We start from the raw sequence: 18,083 nt of genomic DNA on the forward strand, positions 1-18,083 counted from the left end.
GGGAAGACCGCGCTCCCCACACGTAGCGAGAGGTTGTGGAACTAGGCCTATACGATATTAAATGTAATTTACCGAGTTAATAGGGACACAAATCATGAAATTAAATATCAGTTATTAAATTGAAAATAATTATAGATCATTTCCCAGTCTGAAAATGTTGTGTACGTCCTAATTAAGCTGTTATCGTCTGGTAAATAAGTCACTCCTGCAAAGCGTGAACCAGTGAGCAAGCGTGGCCGGGGAGCTGTGAGAGAGGTCAAGGACCACCTCTGTGCTGTACCCAGGAGAGAAAGATCGCGTGACCTGGTTCCTTCGTTTATTTAACATCAGTATTAACAAGTAAGTTTTATTCAATCTCAGACAAAGCTTGATAGGGCGGTAGGAACGAACGGTGATGTGAGACAATAGCTAACAGCCCGGGTTTTTCAGGGTTCTGTAGACCCCACGCGGTATGATAATGTCCACTGGCGGTATGAGACACAAGTGGTGAAGCGAGCTGTATGACCGTCCATTGACCTGAGTTTGAGCCACCTGTTGAGTATGGTGAGAGTTGGAGTGAATCCAGCTGTCTAGGTGCCCAACTAACGACGTGACGATCGTTTGGGGTCATCAACTCTCCTCTACCTCGGCTCACAATACCACATATCTTCAAGCAGCTTAGTGAAAACCTTTTACTAACGGGAAGCTAAAGCTTCTCTCAACTGTACAAGGTCTGAGTGGCTCACTCCCTTCCGTTTCATAGATGTACTGGGGGTAAAGTGAAGCCAGCTTAGTGATACAGGGTCACACACTGGGACCAAGAGTCCAGTGGAACTTAGAGGTACATTTCCAAGGTTGAGAAAGGCTGGTTGGGCATTAAACTACGGGTGCCTATTGGTTGTGCCTTAAACGACTATGGAGTGCAGGTGGAATCTGTGTGTGTGTTAGGTTAGGAAGCATGGTTCACGGGTATTGGTGGACTCAGTAACTTCTTGATAATAGTGATAATATTTTTGTGTGTACTTAATACTATTTTTTCAGTTACTAATGTATGCTGTGTGCATTTAATATTTCCTTATAATTTCAATCTCAGGTATAACCCTTGTTCCCCAGAGTAGTGTTTAAGTTAGGTTAGGAGGTGTGTATCTGTTGGGGTAATATAATTTTGCTGAGTGCCCTGAACGCCTACTCAGGGTGGCGTTAATAAGTTCCATTTCTTATACCATTTTCTCAGTGCTGGATATCATTTTGTTGAGTGCCCTTAAGGCCTATTCATTGTAGAGTTATTGATTTCCTATTTTTTATAAAATCTTCTCAGTGATTGGTATTATTTTGTTGAAAGCCCTTAAGGCCTGTTTCATGTGTGCAAGCAACATTTCTTAATACTTTAAATTTATTGTTGTCTAATGAGGCATTGTCTGAATTTCTAATATTTTCAATATCATGTATAACCTTTATTCCCCAGAGTAGTGTTTTAAGTTCAGGTTAAGAGGTGCGCATATTGGTGTACCATTATTTGATTGTGTCTGTAGTGTTGGAGGGAATATAAGTGTCTAAATTTTACAGTGTCTCTCATTCATCCCAGTCACAGACGCTATCCTTCCACGGGTCACGGACAATTCATTTTGTTTAGCAAATTTAAGTGTTCTTGTGCTGGTTCGGGATTTCTCTCAAAGGGGCGCTTCCACTGCCATTACCATCTAATAATCTTTAATAAACCCCAAGTCTAGTGAGAAATTAAAGTCCAGTAATTCCAACCGGTGTTTTATATATATATATATATATATATATATATATATATATATATATATATATATATATATATATATATATATATATATATATATATATATATATATATATATATATATATATATATATATATATATATATATATATATATATATATATATATATATATATATATATATATATATATATATATATATATATATATATATATATATATATATATATATATATACAGTATATATATATACAGTGAACCCTCACTTTACGCGGTTAATTCAACCCACGGCGGCCCACGTAAAGTGAACAACATAACATATGGGATTAATTGAAATCGAGACCGGGCCGACCCCCAAACTCCACTTTTTCAGACACAATACCTACGTTGTAGTAAAAACAACTTCTTAATTTTATGATGGTATGCACACACAATTAATAATTAAGAGAAATATCAATAATATTGGGTTTTTTAACACTTACATTAGTAGAAAAGATGGCTGGGCACACGGGGATGGGGGGTTGGTTCCGAGGCAGAGAGCAGATTATTGGCCCTCACCTGTATCAATTGTATCACTATCCACCACAGAGGCTTGCAGGGCCTCTTTGTCAAACCCCTCAAAGTCCATATAAGTCCATATCCTCACTATCATTATCACTATCACTGACTTGGGCCGGCTGTGGTGGGTGGCGGGTAAAGAACTCGGCAATATTTTGATGACTGGGCGACCTTGTGCGCACCCTGCTCGCGCCGCTCTCTGCGTAAAAGGGTACACACACCGCGGAAAGTGAGCATTCCGGTTTCGGCAGGGTACCTCGTAAACGTGGAAACGCCTAAAGTGGGACCGCGTAAAGCAAGGGTTGACTGTATATCATTATTTTTTTTTTTAACAGAGTTAGCCCACCCGGGCACAGGTCACTGACCCACATCGAGGCCTGGGGGGCAAAAATGTAATACAGAGACCCCTCGGTTAACGAACTCAATCCGTTCCAGAAGGTCGTCCGTTAACCGAAAAGTTCGTTAACCGAAACCATTGTTTCAATGGGTTTTTGGGTAATTGGTTCCAGCTCACCGAAAATTGCCTAAATTCAACAAAAATGGTAGAAAAGTTCACTTACTTTGAGGTGTGTATGTAGAAGGCTCCTGGATGATGATGATGATGATGGGAATTACAATGGGGGTGGAGGAGAAGGAAAGAGAAGGCATTGGGGTGGAAGAGAAGTCACCCCATGGCACCATTTCACCCATAAAATTTTAGTTCTCTTGGTGTATTTCAAGATTATTTTCTTTAAATCAACACTGTACTGCATTATATATTGTCAATATGTAAAATATATTTCAAAATGACCAATAATTTGCTTGGAAACACAGAAAAAAAGCGTTTAGTTGAAGAGAGTCTCAAGCAAGATGTTACCTCCAGTGAAAACAGAGAGAGACTAACGCCTGTTTGCTGTGTTAAGAGGCTGGATGCCGCACATTAAACTAGTCACTTTACCTTCAATTATGTTCAATAATTGTTAAAATGACTAAAAAATTGAATATTAAACTTTTAAAATTATTGAACAGTATAAACTTCTTGATATTTACTAAAATAGTAAGGAATTTAAGCCCTAGAACCGATTAATGTATTGGCGGACTGATACTAAAGCTGGTTGCCCGGCCAGTGCAAGCGAAAACATGTTGAGGTCGGTTCGTAAGAAATTCGTTAACCGAATCTTTGTTCGTTAACCGAATTGAAGATCCTTATGGAAGGCAGTTCGTTAACCGAAATTTCGTTAACCGAGGCGTTCGTTAAACGAGGGGTCACTGGTAGTAATAGTAATAGTAATAGTAATAATAATAATAATAATAATAATAATAATAATAATAATAATAATAATAATAATAATAATAAAGAACCATAAAGAAAAAAAAAAAAAAAAAAAAAAAAAAAAAAGAGAAACAATATATGTAGCCTATGAGGTGTTGTCAATAGTAAGAGAAATAATTGAGACCCTGCAATTGTGTGTAAATGAGGCAGATAGTCAGATTAGCAACCTGGGACTTGGTCACAATTTTCGTGATGCCATATGTTGTTTGACTTCTTTTTTTTTATTCATGATTTCTGTGCTGGTTCATATTTATTTACTAAAGTGGTTAATGCTGTAAAGCAAATGCTATTGAAATATGAATGGCAACTGAACAAAAATGAATAGAGGGACTTAAATGAAGTAGGTTAGGGATAGGTACTTTAAAAAGTATGTTGTATTTCCGTAGACTTTATTTACAATTAACCGAACTTTTGGATTATCCGTCGGCCCCTTCCCCCCATATGTGGGCGGTTAATCGAGGTTTTACTGTACAAATCATGTGTCTGGGGCATCTCTGTAGGTGTGAGCCATATTAACGGAATTAATCTCGACTGAGCGAACTAGTTCACTAAATTGAGTGAAAAATAACTGAAAAAATTCCTTCCGCTAAATCGAGCGTTTGTGATATCGGATTCCATTAAATCGAGAGTACAGCAAAGCCTCGAATAACGACGGTAATGTGTCCTCCAATATTGCAGTGTAAGGTGAATCATCGTATCGCGAATCATTAATTACCATTAAAATAAAGCAATAATAATGAGATGCATTCCGAAGTGTGACCTTTTCATATCTTTTGTGTGGCTTTTTACCCTTTTTTCCCCCCAAAACAATACAATTAATGAATTTTGCAAACTATATTCTTTAAATAATGATTCTGAATGCATCTTATACAATATAAATGAATAATAATATGGTCACACAAGAGGAGGTTGGGACGCCATTGTTTTCATTTGTGTTTACAGCCGGGAGTCCAGGACGATAGTTCTACACGAGAAAATGAAGAAAATACGACGCTGGTTGTTGCTGTAGTAAAACTAATGTAAAAAAATTAATACACTGTATATATGTTTCAAGTAATGTTATTTAATGTTAATAAATGGAACAATAGAAGTAGCTAACCACTAATGGCAAATAGAAAAAAAAGAGATGGATTGGGAACGCCAACATATATTGTACGTGCGCATTTAAGGATACCGCTTCAGTTTTCTTTTTAAGAATATGTACAAAAGATTCATTATTGTTTATTACTGAATATGTATTTGATTGAATTAATCTTTATATATGCGAAATTAATCTACAATTCATTAATAATACGTAGAATATTAAAACACACAAAAGGATAAGAGACGGCATTGTTGTTGTCAGTGTTTGCACCCATAATGTCAGTTATCCACCTGAAACTGAAGAAAATAAGACCCTGGTTGTTGTTGTAGTAAAATTAATGTAAAAAATATGTATGTTTTAATTAATGTTATTTAATGTACAGTAGAAGTAACCACTGATATTAAAGAAAAAGTGAGACTGATAGTGGAACGCAAATGTATACGTGCACACTCAAGGAAACAGTCATTTATCTTAAGAATATGTACAAAAGATTCATTATTGTTTTACTGAATATGTATTTGATTGAATTAATGTTTATATATGTGAAATGAACAATGCAATTCATTAATAATACGTAGAATATTAAAACACACACGAGGAGACAAGACGGCATTGTTTTCGTCAGTGACGATGGTTCTACATAAGAAACTGAAGAAAATAAGACCCTGGTTGTAGCTGTAGTGAACTTAATTTAAAAAAATTAATACCTGTATGTATGTTTTAAGTAATGTTATTTAATGTAAATAAATGGAACACTTGAAGTAGCTAACCACTAATGGTAAAGGAATAAGGCGAGACGATTGGGAACGCCAACATATGAACAGTAAGTGCATACATGTGAAAGCATATCGTCATTTCTCTACATATGAATATGAAAGCAACACTTATTTATTGTTCATACTGTATATGTTTTAAATAGTATTTATGAATGTAAAACAAAAATTCCACTCACCAATGGTGGTAAAGTCTAAAACATAAGGACAGCCAATGAATATTGTGCAAGTTTTTACTCAGATGACGACATCATCAGGTTCAACTCTGGCTAAAGCTGTAGGTTCAACTCTGGCTGAAGCTGTAGCTTTCCATAAAGCTGTTGCTGAAACTGTTACTGAACCTGAAGTTGATGTTGAAGCTACTTATGATTCTGAATTTGATGGTGAAGCTGAAGTTGATGGTCTAGGCCTTTGAATAATAAAGCTGTCGAAAGAACCTTGTACAGCTGCTTTCTTTTCTCATTATTCAACTTTATGTAGAGGTCATTTGCATTTATTTAAATTTTAATGCTTTGTTCTGTTAATGGATCCACTTCAGAAAATATGTTCATTGCTTGCTCCATATAATATCCACAGACCTCTCCCCTTTTTCATATCGTTTGAACACATCTAATTTCTCGGCTAAGCTTATACACTTTCTACTAGCTTTTGAAACAACACTACCATCACTTGCTCTCTTGCTCATGTTGAATAGGGATGCAAAAATGCTGTAAGAAACCTGAGAAAGTTTTTCTCCTGTCCCTGTAGGTGAAAGTTTATCCTCAATAGATGTAAGTTAACATTACACCTGGAGGCAAATGTGTGATAACCAAATTCACGGCCTGAAAAATGCGCTATAACGGCAGGTGTGCAGATTTTGATGGAGGCGTGATAACGAAAATCACGATAACCAAGTGCGCTATAACCAAGGGATGACTGTACTGTATTTTGCCATTCTATTTCTTATTTTCTCTTATATTAAGTGATTTTAGATGTACAGGGGGTATATGTAATATTCAGAAATTCTAATGTGATATTTAGAGATGTTAGAACAAAAATGACCAATCTGGCAAACAGGAAAACATAATTAGGCCAGGCTAAAACACTCATGCCTCGTGGCATTTTAAGACAAAGACTCCAAGCAACGCCCTCGACAAGGGGTGGAAGCATTTTGAACTAGGCCTATAGAAAGTTAAATGTACTTTATCGAATTAATGTAGACACGATGTATGAAGTTAAAAGACAAATATAAAATTTAAAGTTATTGTGGATAGTTTCCAAGTTCAAAATATGTTGTGTGTGTCTCAAGAAAACTAATGAAAATACATGAATAGATGATGTCACGGGTTGGGGGCAGGCGAGTGCCCTGGGGTATGCAGACATTGGCCCGGCCTCAGTAAGTTCACGGTCATTGACCTAGACGGACGTCTAAATACGTGCTCAGCGAGAGAGAAAAGCAACCACGTGGCCTCGTCCCTTCCCACGAGTTCATCCGTGTTGCAATTAAGTCCTTATTCAATCTCAGACAGTGTTTAGATAGGGCGGAGAAGAATTTAACGGTAGTTAACAAAGTACTGTACTCCTTTTGCAGGGTCACGAGACCCCACTTGGTTGGTGGTGATGGTGGTTTGGAAGATATAGCTGGCTACTCACGGGGTGGATACCCACCGGCGGCGAATAGACAGGTGTCCCTATTTACCAAACTACCGTGACTGGCCGCAGAGCTTGGATATGGTCGATCTGGTTCATCGAATCTCCCCACCTAGGTTCATACAACACCACAGGAACTACCCACACATCTCCTCAGTCAGTCAGTGAAAAATCCTGCTAACAGGAATTAGAACCCCTCCCTCAGCTGAGCAGGGTTCACCAGGTTGTACTGTACTCTGAGCTGGCCTAACTAGGCTGGGCCAACAGTTGCTCTCTTCCTGTCCATGAAGTACTGGGAGTAAGCCAACTGAGTGCAGACTGAGTGAATGAAGGGTCACATGGTGGGACCAGGAGTTCTAGTGGTTACGTAGAGACATTCATCTCCCCAGTGTTGGGTACATGTGGTTCAAATAGCCAAGTCCAGGTGTGAGATCAACATCCTTATGGTTGATTGCACACGTGGGGAGTAGGAGTTCCTCTTCAAGAATTGGTTGATGCTGTAGCACTTTAAAGTAATGGTGCATTCTGAACGGGTGTTGGTGGAGAAATGCATGCATGACTCCTGAACCTAGAAAGAGTAATGATAAAACAGCAGAGCACCTGCCTGCCTGTGGTCATGAGTGACTCTCTCAGTTTCTTGTTAATGCCTGCCACTTGACAGGTTAGTAGTTACAACTTTCGGGTTCTGTGTAGGTAGGATAGTTAGGATAATAGTATTTTGTGGGTCATTCCAGACAGGCTATGAGTGATCCATGTTCTTGTGTAGTATGACTAAATCAGGATCTCTATTCCTCAGGGATTACTATAATTTTGTCGGATGCACTTAAGACATTTTCATCTGTGCAAGTAATATTTTTTTACTGTTTTATATGCTACTAAGTGATGTAGGATGTACGAAGGTTGTTTAATGAGTTCTTTGTTCTTGTGTCTGTTCTGGTGTATGTAGTACCCCCACATTATTAGTTCTTTTAATAATTTTGTTGATGCCATGTACAACTTTTGTTTCCCATTGTAGTGATGTAAGCTACGCTAAGAAATTACTCTAGTGCTTGTGTACAATTATTGATTCCGTCTGTAGTGTTGGAAGGAATAAAAGTGTTTTTTTTTTACCAGTGCGTCTCATTAACCCTAATCACTGGTACTAGCTATTCCATGGTCACAGAAAATACTTTTATTAATTGTGTTTGTGCTGGTTCGGTATTCTCTGAGGGGCGCTTCCACTGCATTACCATCCACTATAACTCAAAAACCACAATAGGTAGAATTCCGACCGGTTACATATATAAGGACTTAGGCTATGATATAGTGGGATTTTAAACATTGTTCTGTAAGTACGGTGTGCACATAGCATGTGTTCCAACTGCAGAACATTCTCCGGAGCGGAACCCGTTTGTAACCCGGGGACCCCCTGCATTGTATTTTTTCTATTACATATTTAATATTCTATATTATCATGATAAAACTTACACCATAAGAAGCTATCATATGTGAATACCTGTATAATAATGAATACTGTAAATAAAATCAAACTGACAAATACGACACCGCCACACACACACACACGTCTCAGAGTCAGCTGGTTGACTGCCTGGCTGAACTGTGTGGAGTCGCTTAGATGATGGTTTGAGTGTGGAAGAAGCTAGTTTTGGTACATAAAATATGTGCAATTTTATTTTAGGGTATGTTATGTATTACAGTAATCTTATTGCACAGCAAATTTTGTTAACAAAGCGGTTATTGGTGGCGAACCTGGTATCAATGACTTCAGTTCTGCTCTGATTGTTGGACTAAATTAGAATTTTACAGAACAGGACAAAGTTCAGAAACAGGCATCCTGCATTATGGAATACTTGGTGATGGAATTTGTATAAGGAATTTTGAAATTATGCCCAAAATTTTGGGCCTACGAGAAAAAAAAAAAAAAAAATCACCCATACGGAATTTGGTTAAATAAAAAAATAAACAAATAAATATTTTTAACTAAAAATTTTTACCAAAATTTTACAAATAATTTTGTGCAGACTCTTGTAGCTACAGTCCCACAACAACAACAACAATGGTTTCCGTTTGTTTGAATCTCCAGCCAATATTCAGCTGTGCCTCTCTTTACTGGACTGTATTACAGGTATTGTACTGTGCATTCTTATTTAAGATGAGTGGAAAGTGGCCATCAAGTGGAAGTGCTAGCAAAATATGATGTGTTTAGGAGGTTTGACCAGGGGGAGAAGCTGAGTTACATTGTTAAAACTTTGGGCATTGCTACCTCCAAGTCGGAACAATCCGTGATACCAAAGACAAAAATTAGGACTAGTGATAGTGACTACTCCTAAGCCAGCTCGTACACTGTATTTTCATCGTCGTGATGTTATAATAAAAATCGAATGGCTTTTTTTTTATGGGGAATAGCCCACCTGGGCACAGGTCATCGACCCACATCTGGGCCTAGGGGGCAAACAAATAAGAGTAAAAAGAAATTAAAAACAGAAGAGAGTTTGTGGGGTAAGGGGGTATCATTTCATACCTTCCTTTCAGACTTGAATAGACAACCCCAATATGTAAGCAAGCATTTCACTGAATAGTAAATACTCTAAGCCACATATTGAGACCTGAATATAGTGTGTGTACATCTAGACTACAGATTCTAGAGGATAGCCATCAAATATCTGACAGACTGTTAATCTCCTTCACAAGTATCCTAAGCTTCCTACTTACTGTTCCCTCTGTAAACAGAAAAACAGGACAAGTTTCCAGGAGAAAAAAAAGTCTCACACAGATAGTTATACACATAAATACATATGAAGATTATTTGAATATAGTACCAATCTTTAACTGGTCAAGCACTACATGGCAAGCTTAGTGCACATTAAAGAAAGATATGACCAAGCAATCAGATACACTACAGGACAAACTGTGTGAGGGCAACACAACAACATGCTGGACTAACAGAGGAGAGGTGGAACATGCTCTTGTAGACAGGACAGAGGTCATTACTATATAAACTAAAGTCTATAAAGCATAAAGGACATTAATCTTCAAACCTTATCCTTACTCTTCCACATCTAACCCCTTCTAGTAGTTTGAAACTTATCTGCTGTTACAGTTGCAAAGGATATCTTTATAGGTGTAACAGGATACATCTATGGTAAAGTGAGTGAGTGAGTGAGTGGTGAGTGTGTGTGTGTGTGTGTGTGTGTGTGTGTGTGTGTGTGTGTGTGTGTGTCAGACAGGTAAAACAAAAAGTGTACACTGTATGGATGGCATGAAGGACATACAGAACTATAAGTGAAGGGGTTGAATGTCCAGGTTTCAGCAATATAGACAAATGATAGAGTTTAATGTGGACTGGTTTATGGGTCTGTTACAGACTGTACTGTATAGTGAATGGATGCCAACAGACGAAGAGAGAATTTGTGTTTGCTCTTGGTTCTAGCCATCCTCCAGCATAGTAGGAAATAGCTTACAAGAGTAAGGAAAAAATAACAAATACTGAATACAGGTATACTGTACTGTATGTGCAAATATGTAATAATAACAAATAGCTTTACAGTGCATTTAAAAAGCATTATTCCTCTGTGATATTAAATTGTCCCTGACTATGTAAACCTGATTGATTGACTTATGACAAGGACAGTAAGTACAGATGATACTGGTTTAAAAACAAAAATAAAACAAAGATAGAAATAGAAGACTGATACATGAAATACTGTTTCATAGCTGAGGGAAGAAGCGACCAATGAGATTCCACCAACTACACACTGGAAGACCCCTAGGCAGAGCATACCATTGCCTGAGGTATAGTGTGTAGCAGCAAGTTAATCAACACAACTAGTCCCCACACTATGAACCAGGATTAAATTAATGATCTGAACTCTTAGCCCCATGGTTATTTTGACTGTTAGTAACAAACCTCACCAGTTGGTTTATTTGTATCTTAACCCGAACCAATAAAAAAGGAATCATTTGGTCTAACATTCACCACATTAACCCTAACAAGGCAGTAAGGAGGAAAAAGTCCCTCGACTTCTCACATAATAAAACTGGGGTTCATGCTTCAATATTTCAGCTACTGCCTTTTAGGTCACCAACAACACCTACGGGATCCTATTTCAGAATGATCTATGTTGTGGAGGTCTTATATCCAAGGAACCAACTCATAAGCAATAGTTAAAAAATAAGCTAATTGTAATTTCATATCGGTGAGCAAATACAGAAAAATATAAAAGCCTTGGTAATTCTCTCTGGGAAAGCAAAACTCGCAATCAGCAAGCGTAATGTTTCAGTGTCAAGCAACCTTCTCAGACCTGAGGGACAAAGTTTTGTAGTTCACAAATAAATATTAAGCTGATTTAGTCATTTGATGATCCTAAGTGACTATATTTGGGAAATCCTTTTAAAGAATTTCCCCCTTAACACCTTCCCTCAAATAGACCTCCCCACCCCTAGCAAGTTTGCAGCATGTGTGATTGGTGTAGGGCAGTAAGGTAATGCATATATTTTTCTACCTCACTATCGGATCAGAGATGTGACTGGGGATTGAAATCAGAGCCCATAGGGTGGCACATTGATGTACAGTAGTCCTAGAAAATTCCACTAAGTCAGTATCTGCACCCACTGCATCAGGTATTTTAGCCTCCAAGTACTGTACTAACATCTATCAGGAATCTACTTGGATCATTTGCAAAACAACTTTCATTACGACAAAAACCAAGATGTCTCACTTAACACCACTCACTTTATACATGCACTACCTAGTTAAAATATAAGGACTGTTACAAGCACCAACACTATCAACATCTAATGACAAACTGTGAAATAAATAGTCTCCAGTTTGATCCAAAGGAAGACTGACAGTCAACTATCTATGTCTGTACAGCTTAAATGTGAGAAGTAAATATAAGGGTCTTAGTATGGGATGTATAATCATTGCTACTATAGGTCTGAGGTACAAGTGAACCAACAAAGAGAGTTTATTCCAGTGAACCTGAAGCCACACTGGTTTTCAAAGCAGCAGGGATAGAAATTCAAAATACAAGTGACCCTGGTTTGATAGGTTAGGAGATACTGTGCAGTAATTACACTGATCTGTCAAGGTTGTATAACCTGTAGCTGAACAGTCCAGACCCCTGGTAATGGTGGACTCTGGTGAGTTCTCATCGGTGCAATTCCACTCACTTGTTGATGATCAGTATTCTATAAAAATCCTTTGAACTGTGTACAAGATAATTGTCACTGTTACATTCAAATTCTATTGTACTGTCCTTCAGGATTCAGCAACATACCTTGCCAGATCCTTTTGAAGTACCATCATCACCTTGTGAGACTCTTCATAATACTGAGCCTGAGCCTCAACGAGCTCATTCAAGTGACGTAGGTGCGCTGCTTGTGAGGATCTGCAATAAAGACAAAGACAAGTATCTATTACCCACATACCAGTTTGAAATGGATGGCAGCAAAAAAGAGCAATGATTGAATATTTAGATATCTCTTCTTTCTATCTTACATTTTAGACTGTTTCCCTCACTTGTCACCACTAACCCCCTCTTCTTTGCTCTTCAGTTTTATTTCACATGCCTCTAAGTCATCCAGGTTCCTTTCATTAGTATAATTATTTAATTTTCTCACCTTTAAGTCAACAGTACTGGATACAGAACAAAGGTACACAAACAAAACAGATGGCAGATGACCATTAACAACAGCTGTACTGTACTGTACTGTACTGTACTGTATCGTACTATGCCGTGCAATACCATACTGTACATTGTAATGTACAGTAGAACGTCGATATAACCGCAGCGATACGTTCCAAGACAGGTCGCTTTAACCAATTCCCACTAAATCGAAGTGTTGTTTCAATGGAATAATTTAGTTTGGTACTTGAGAAACACAAAATACTAAAAAGACTGAGAGCCTACCCAGATGCACCTCAGCCCATCTTCTAGAATAAAAAAAAACATTGTTTTTTGTAGGTAGTCATGCGAGTTAACGTCCTAGATACGTTCTTGGAAACGTGACGTTAACCGAAATGGACGTTGTCCGATCATCACATAAACTTTGTCTTTATACTTACGTGTATGTGGAATACTATATACGCACATACACTCTTAATCTTAAAATCACTACTGTAATGTGATACAGGCGATTAATTTTTATCTCTTGTGCAAAATACATGACGTTTATATTAAAATTATTAACCCGTAGTGGATTTCTCTACGCTGTTTGTCGCTGCATAGCCGACCCAGCGAATTCCACAGTGTATGCCTCGTGGTCTAGGTCAACCAGCGCCGCCCACGGAGGCGGGGTCAACTACTAAGCCACGCCAACCCCCGCTATTTAAGACCTGACCTCGTGGGCTCTTGTGGTAAGCCGGTACGCTCTTGCCGCAACAGATTGTTTGGACACCTAAACTTGAACTGACACAATCCGGAGGTGGTGACCCGGATCACACACCCAACACAGACAAAGACCAAATACGTGCGCTATGCCTTCAACAAATCGTGCCAGCACATCTCTCTCCCACTTCAATTCCTTCTAACCTCCTACTCCTTCCTCTGTCATCTTCCCCGCTCTGACTTTCGCTACCAACAACTTTTGGAGCTTCTAAACTTGAACTGTGATCGCGCTTTTTCTACCTACACCAACCAGCCAGCAACACCACCTCCTCCTCCTCCGCCTGCCTGGCGGTCCTCGCTCCCGCCGGCGAGCATGGCGACCCACAAGCTGTCCTCCTCTGAGCGTCCTCACCAACCAGCTCTCTCTACATCACGCTTGTAACCATGCTGCCTTCCCAGCACTAAGCTGCATTGTACATCCAATACAACATGTATACAGAGAGCACATTGTGAGTTTCCTTTCTCCAACCCATCCTGAGTGTGAACCAAACATCTAAAAACCCCACAACCGTCTTACAAGGATTCCAGCAATGCTGGGCAGATGGGGAGAGGGAAGAGGAGCGAGGGGTCATGGGGGAGGGGAAGCAGGAGGTGAGATAGTACGTTTGACAGTTGGTGCAGAGTGTTTATTTATCAGTTCTTAAGTGACTAAGCTTCTCTCTTATAAAAAGCCAGTGAAATAACCTGGGTGAACATAATTTACATTGCTGGGATTCTTGTAAGATAGTGATTAATTTAAATATAAACAACATATAATTTGCAATAGACATAACAATTTTAGTACCGTAATCAAATTAGTACATGTGCACTCCAGCTTTGCACTAGGGTTATTTATTTAGCGTTTCTTTTAGTATGGTGTGTGCATGTAAATGGATGAAAATAAATGAAGATATTTACGTAAATCTACTCAAAAATACAGTTGAAAAACTTTATATTATAAAAATGTACTACAGTACTGTACACTAATGTACTATTTTATCTCTTGAGTAAAATATATGACGTTCATATTCAAATTATTGGCTGTCTTGCAAGGATTCCAGCAATACAATTATAATCTCCTAACTTTAGTCTGAGATATTATATAAGATAAAACTGTAAGCCTAAAACCTGGCAGAGAGGGAAGGAGGGAAGAGGCATCCAGCCAGAAGTGGTGGGGAGGGTTGAGGTGATATGTTTGACAGTTTCTGCCGAAGGTCTGTGTGTTTATTTAACACTCCTACTAAGCTTCTCTCCTTTTAAAATGCCAGTGAAATGACCTGGGAGAATATAATTAACATTGCTGGGATTCTCACAAGACAGCGACCAATTTGAATATAAACAAGCTATAATTTGCATTAGACATACAAATTTTAGATCTAATTTAAGAATTTTATTACAGAGCAAATTTTTTTGTCTCTTGTGTAAAATATGTGACGTTTATATTCAAATTACTCACTGTCTTGCAAGGACTCCAACAATGCAAGTATAATCTCCTAACTCTAGTACAGAGATATTATATAAGATAAAACTGTAAGCCTAAAACCTGGCTGAGAGAGGAAGGGAGGGAGAGGAGGGAAGTGAGGTGTGCTTTGACAGTTAAGGCGAAGTCTGGTGAGTTTTATTTGTTTATTTATGTTTAAATCAGCTTTTGTTTTGCTCATAAAATTTCATGAAATGACCTGGGAGAATATAATTTACATTGCTGGACTCACAAGACAGCGATTAATTTCAATACAAACATGCTATAATTTGCATTAGACATACAAATTTTAGATCTAATTTAAGAATTTTATTACACAGCAAAATTTTTATCTTTTGTGCAAAATATATGACGTTTATATTCAAATCATCCGCTGTCTTGCAAGGATTCCAGCAATGCAAATTATATTCTCCCAACTTTAGTCTGTGATTTTATATAAGATACAAACTTAAAGCCTATTGTATAACCAGAACCCTTTGCTGGGAGGAGGGAGGGAGGGAGGGTGACAGAGACATGTTTGACAGTTGGCGCCTGTGGTGAGAAATATTATTGTTAATTTATGTCCTTTAGGTTGAGTTTTGTTTTTGCTTATAAAATTTAATAGAAGTGACCAGGGTGAGGGAGGTGGTGGTGTGAAGTAGGTGTGGGTGGTGCTGTGAGAGTGTTGGTGGTGAGTGTGAGGAGGTGTTGGTGGTGGTGTGAGGGAAGTGTCAGTGGTGGTGTGAAGTAGGTGTTGGTAGTGTGAGAGTGTTGATGGTGATGTGGGGAGGTGTTGGTGGTGGTGTGGGAGGTGTTGGTGGTGGTGTTGTTGGTGTGAGGGAGGTGTTGGTGGTGGTGTGGAAGTAGGTGTTGGTGGTGCTGTGGTGGGGGAGGTGTTGGTGGTGGTGTTGGTGTGGGGAGGTGTTAGTGGTGTGTGGGGTGTTGGTGGTGAGTGTGTGGGGTGTTGGTGGTGGTGTGAGGGAGGTGTTGGTGGTGGTGTGAGGGAGGTGTTGATTGTGGTGTGGGGATGTGGGTGGGTGGTGTGGGGTGTTCGTGGTGGTGTGGGGAGGTGTTGGTGTGAGGAAGTGTTGGTGGTGGTGTGGGGAGGTGTGGTTTGGTGTGGGGGTGTTGGTGTGGGGGTGTTGGTGTGGGTGTGGGGGAGGTGTTGGTGTTGGTGTGGGGAGGTGTTGGTGTGGGGAGGTGTTGGTGGTGGTGTGGGGAGGTGTTGGTGTGAGGAGGTGTGGTGGTGGTGTGAGGGAGGTGTTGGTGGTGGTGTGAGGGGGAGGTGTGGGTGTTGGTGTGGGGGAGGTGTCGGTGGTGGTGTGGGGGAGGTGTGGGTGTTGGTGTGAGGGAGGTGTGGGTGTTGGTGTGGGGGGAGGTGTTGGTGGTGGTGTGAGGTGTGGTGGTGGTGTGAGGTGTTGGTGTTGGTGTGAAGGTGTTGGTGGTGGTGTGGGGGTGTAGGTGTTGGTGTAGGGAGGTGTGGGTGAGTGGTGTGGGGAGGTGTTGTGGTGATGGTGTGGGAGTTTGGTGTTGGTGTGTGAGGGAGGTGTTGGTGTTGGTGTGAGAGGAGGTGTTGGTGTTGGTGTGAGGGAGTGTTGGTGTTGGTGTGAAGGGAGGTGTTGGTGGTGGTGTGGGGGAGGTGTTGGTGTTGGTGTGGAAGAGGTGTTGGTGTGGGGAATTGGGGAGGGTGTTGGTGTTGAGAGGAGGTCTTGGTGGTGGTGTGAGGGGAGGTGTTGGTGTTGGTGTGGAGGAGGTGTTGGTGGTGGTGTGAGGAGGTGTGGGTGTTGGTGTGAGGGAGGTGTTGGTGATGTGATTGTGAGGGAGGTGTTGGTGTTGGTGTGGGGAGGTGTTGGTGTGGGAGGTCAGGTGTTGGTGTGGGGAGGTGTTGGTGTTGGTGTGAGGGAGGTGTTGGTGGTGGTGTGAGGGGAGTGTTGGTGTTGGTGTGAGGGAGGTGTTGGTGGTGGGGTGAGGGTCTTGGTGTTGGTGTGGAAGGAGGGAGTGTTGGTGGTGGGGTGAGGGAGGTGTTGGTGTTGGTGTGAGGGAGAGGTGTTGGTGTTGGTGTGGGGAGGTGTTGGTGTGGTGTGGAAGGAGTGTTGGTGGTGGTGTGAGGGAGGTGTTGGTGGTGGTGTGAAGGAGGTCTTGGTGGTGGGAGTGAGGGAGGTGTTGGTGTTGGTGTGAGGGGTGTTGGTGGTGGGAGATTGGGGAGGTGTTGGTGTTGGTGTGAGGGAGGTGTTGGTGGTGGTGTAAGGAGGTGTTGGTGTTGGTGTGGGGAGGTCTTGGTGGTGGGGTGGGGAGGTGTTGGTGGTGGTGTGAAGGAGGTGGTGGTGTGAGGAGGTGTTGGTGGTGGTGTGAGGGAGGTGTTGGTGGTGTGAGGTGTTGGTGGTGGTGTGGAGGGAGGTGTTGGTGGTGGTGTGAGGAGGTGTTGGTGGTGGTGTGAGGAGGTGTTGGTGTGGAGGGAGGTGTTGGTGGTGAGGAGGTGTGAGGGATGCAGGTGGGAGGAGGTGTTGGTGGTGTGAGGAGGTGGTGTGGAGGTAGGGCTGGTGGTAGGAGGTAGGGTTGGTGGTGGTGTGGGGTTGGTGGTGGTGTGGAGGAGGTGGGCAGAGGTGTTGTGGTGGTGAGGGAGGTGTTGGTGGTGGTGTGAGGAGGTGTTGGTGGTGAGGGAGGTGCAGGTGGAGGGAGGTGGTGGTGGTGGGAGGGAGGTGGTGAGGAGGTGTTGGTGGTGGGAGGTGTTGGGTGTGAGGAGGTGTTGGTGGTGTGAGGAGGTTGGTGGTGGGGTGGAGGGAGGTGTTGGTGGTGGTGTGAGGAGGTGTGGTGGTGGTGGAGGTGCTGGTGGTGGTGTGAGGAGGTGCTGGTGGTGGTGTGAGGGAGGTGTTGTGGTGGTGTGTGAGGAGGTGTTGGTGGTGGTGTGAGGGAGGTGTTGGGGTGGTGGAGGGAGGTGTTGGTGGTGGTGTGAGGGAGGTGTTGTGGTGGTGGAGGTAGGTGTTGGTGGTGTGAGGAGGTGTTGGTGGTGGTGTGAGGGAGGTGTTGGTGGTGGTGAGGGAGGGAGGTGTTGGTGGTGGTGTGGAGGGGAGGTGTTGTGGTGGTGTGAGTTTTTTTTTTTTATGGGCACGGACGTATATATATATATAAGGTTATAGAGAGAGAGAGAGAGAGAGGAGAGAGAGAGAGAGAGAG

General features: G+C 41.0%; 1 protein-coding gene across 5 annotated transcripts in view; it reads right to left on the reverse strand.

The window, feature by feature from the left end:
- Positions 1-18,083, reverse strand: part of LOC121870412 (endophilin-B1-like) — a gene marked incomplete at its 5' end in the record, with an annotated part of 148,037 nt that overhangs the window by 83,550 nt on the left and 46,404 nt on the right. For all 5 annotated transcript variants that reach the window (XM_042372253.1, XM_042372252.1, XM_042372251.1 and 2 more), the window contains 1 exon segment: positions 12,362-12,472. In XM_042372253.1, the coding sequence (XP_042228187.1) occupies positions 12,362-12,472 (111 nt within the window).

The sequence above is a fragment of the Homarus americanus genome, unplaced genomic scaffold (genome assembly GCF_018991925.1).
Source record: "Homarus americanus isolate GMGI-L3 unplaced genomic scaffold, GMGI_Hamer_2.0 scaffold40856, whole genome shotgun sequence".
Lineage (NCBI taxonomy): Eukaryota > Metazoa > Arthropoda > Malacostraca > Decapoda > Nephropidae > Homarus > Homarus americanus.